Source organism: Egretta garzetta, unplaced genomic scaffold, assembly GCF_000687185.1.
Source record: "Egretta garzetta isolate BGI_Z169 unplaced genomic scaffold, ASM68718v1 scaffold589, whole genome shotgun sequence".
Taxonomy (NCBI): domain Eukaryota; kingdom Metazoa; phylum Chordata; class Aves; order Pelecaniformes; family Ardeidae; genus Egretta; species Egretta garzetta.
In genome coordinates, this window is record NW_009266282.1 from 348,425 (window position 1) to 349,207 (window position 783).

The window sequence follows — 783 nt, forward strand, 5'->3', positions numbered from 1 at the left end:
CAGCAGGAAGGCAGCTCTATGGCTGCCCAAGGCGGGCACCAACCCCCAGGCACTGGAGATGCCTCTGTCACCTTCCTCCTTGCCCCACCTGACCAAAATGGAGGCCAGCAACACCTTGGTGGTGCCCAGCCATTTTGTGATGCCGGTGCAGAGCTTCGAGCGGTGCTGCAGCATGGGGAACGACCCCCTGCACTCACAGGTGGTCCCAGGGGAGCTGGCGCGGGAAGCCCACATCTTCGTCATCAGCGACCATGGGATGCCACTGGTGGATGTAGACTGTGGCTCCCTGGGGAGGAGAAGCAGAGCGGAAACGCCAAGCTTGGTGTCATCCAGCTCGGCCCTGGGGGTGAAATGCTGCCAGTCACCCATTGCCCTCGCCGTCCTCCTCATCTTGACTGTGGCCATGCTGGCAGCTGTGCTCCCTTGGCTGCTGCTGGTGAAGAGGGACTCATAGAAGGGTTGTGATCAGGTCAGCTACTTGGGAGGTGTCACTTATGCTGGGACAGAGCTAGGGCTGGGACCTCTCTCAAAAGACTCCCATGAGAAAGTCCAGAAGCAGCTCTCTTACCTGACCAGGGACTGGATGGGCTTTCAGACCTTTCTGTGAACCTTCGGGTGCTCACAGTGTCACTGCTGGCATTTTCTGCCTCTTTTGGTTAAATTATGGTGGGTCGAACCCTGATAGTGGGTTCCTCCAGTGTCTCAGGGGCCTCTCCCCCCTTGACAGTCTGTGCAGGGAACGGTGGGGCTGTGCTGGTCCCTTCCCTCTGTCCTGGCTCCTTG

General features: G+C 59.1%; 1 protein-coding gene across 1 annotated transcript in view; it reads left to right on the forward strand.

The window, feature by feature from the left end:
- RNF222 (ring finger protein 222) overlaps positions 1 to 454 on the forward strand; it is an 881-nt gene extending 427 nt beyond the window's left edge. The window contains exon 2 of the mRNA XM_009647249.1: positions 4 to 454. Coding sequence (XP_009645544.1) covers positions 4 to 454 — 451 coding nt within the window. The remainder of the gene's footprint in view (positions 1 to 3) is intronic.
- Positions 455 to 783: the final 329 nt, after the last annotated feature.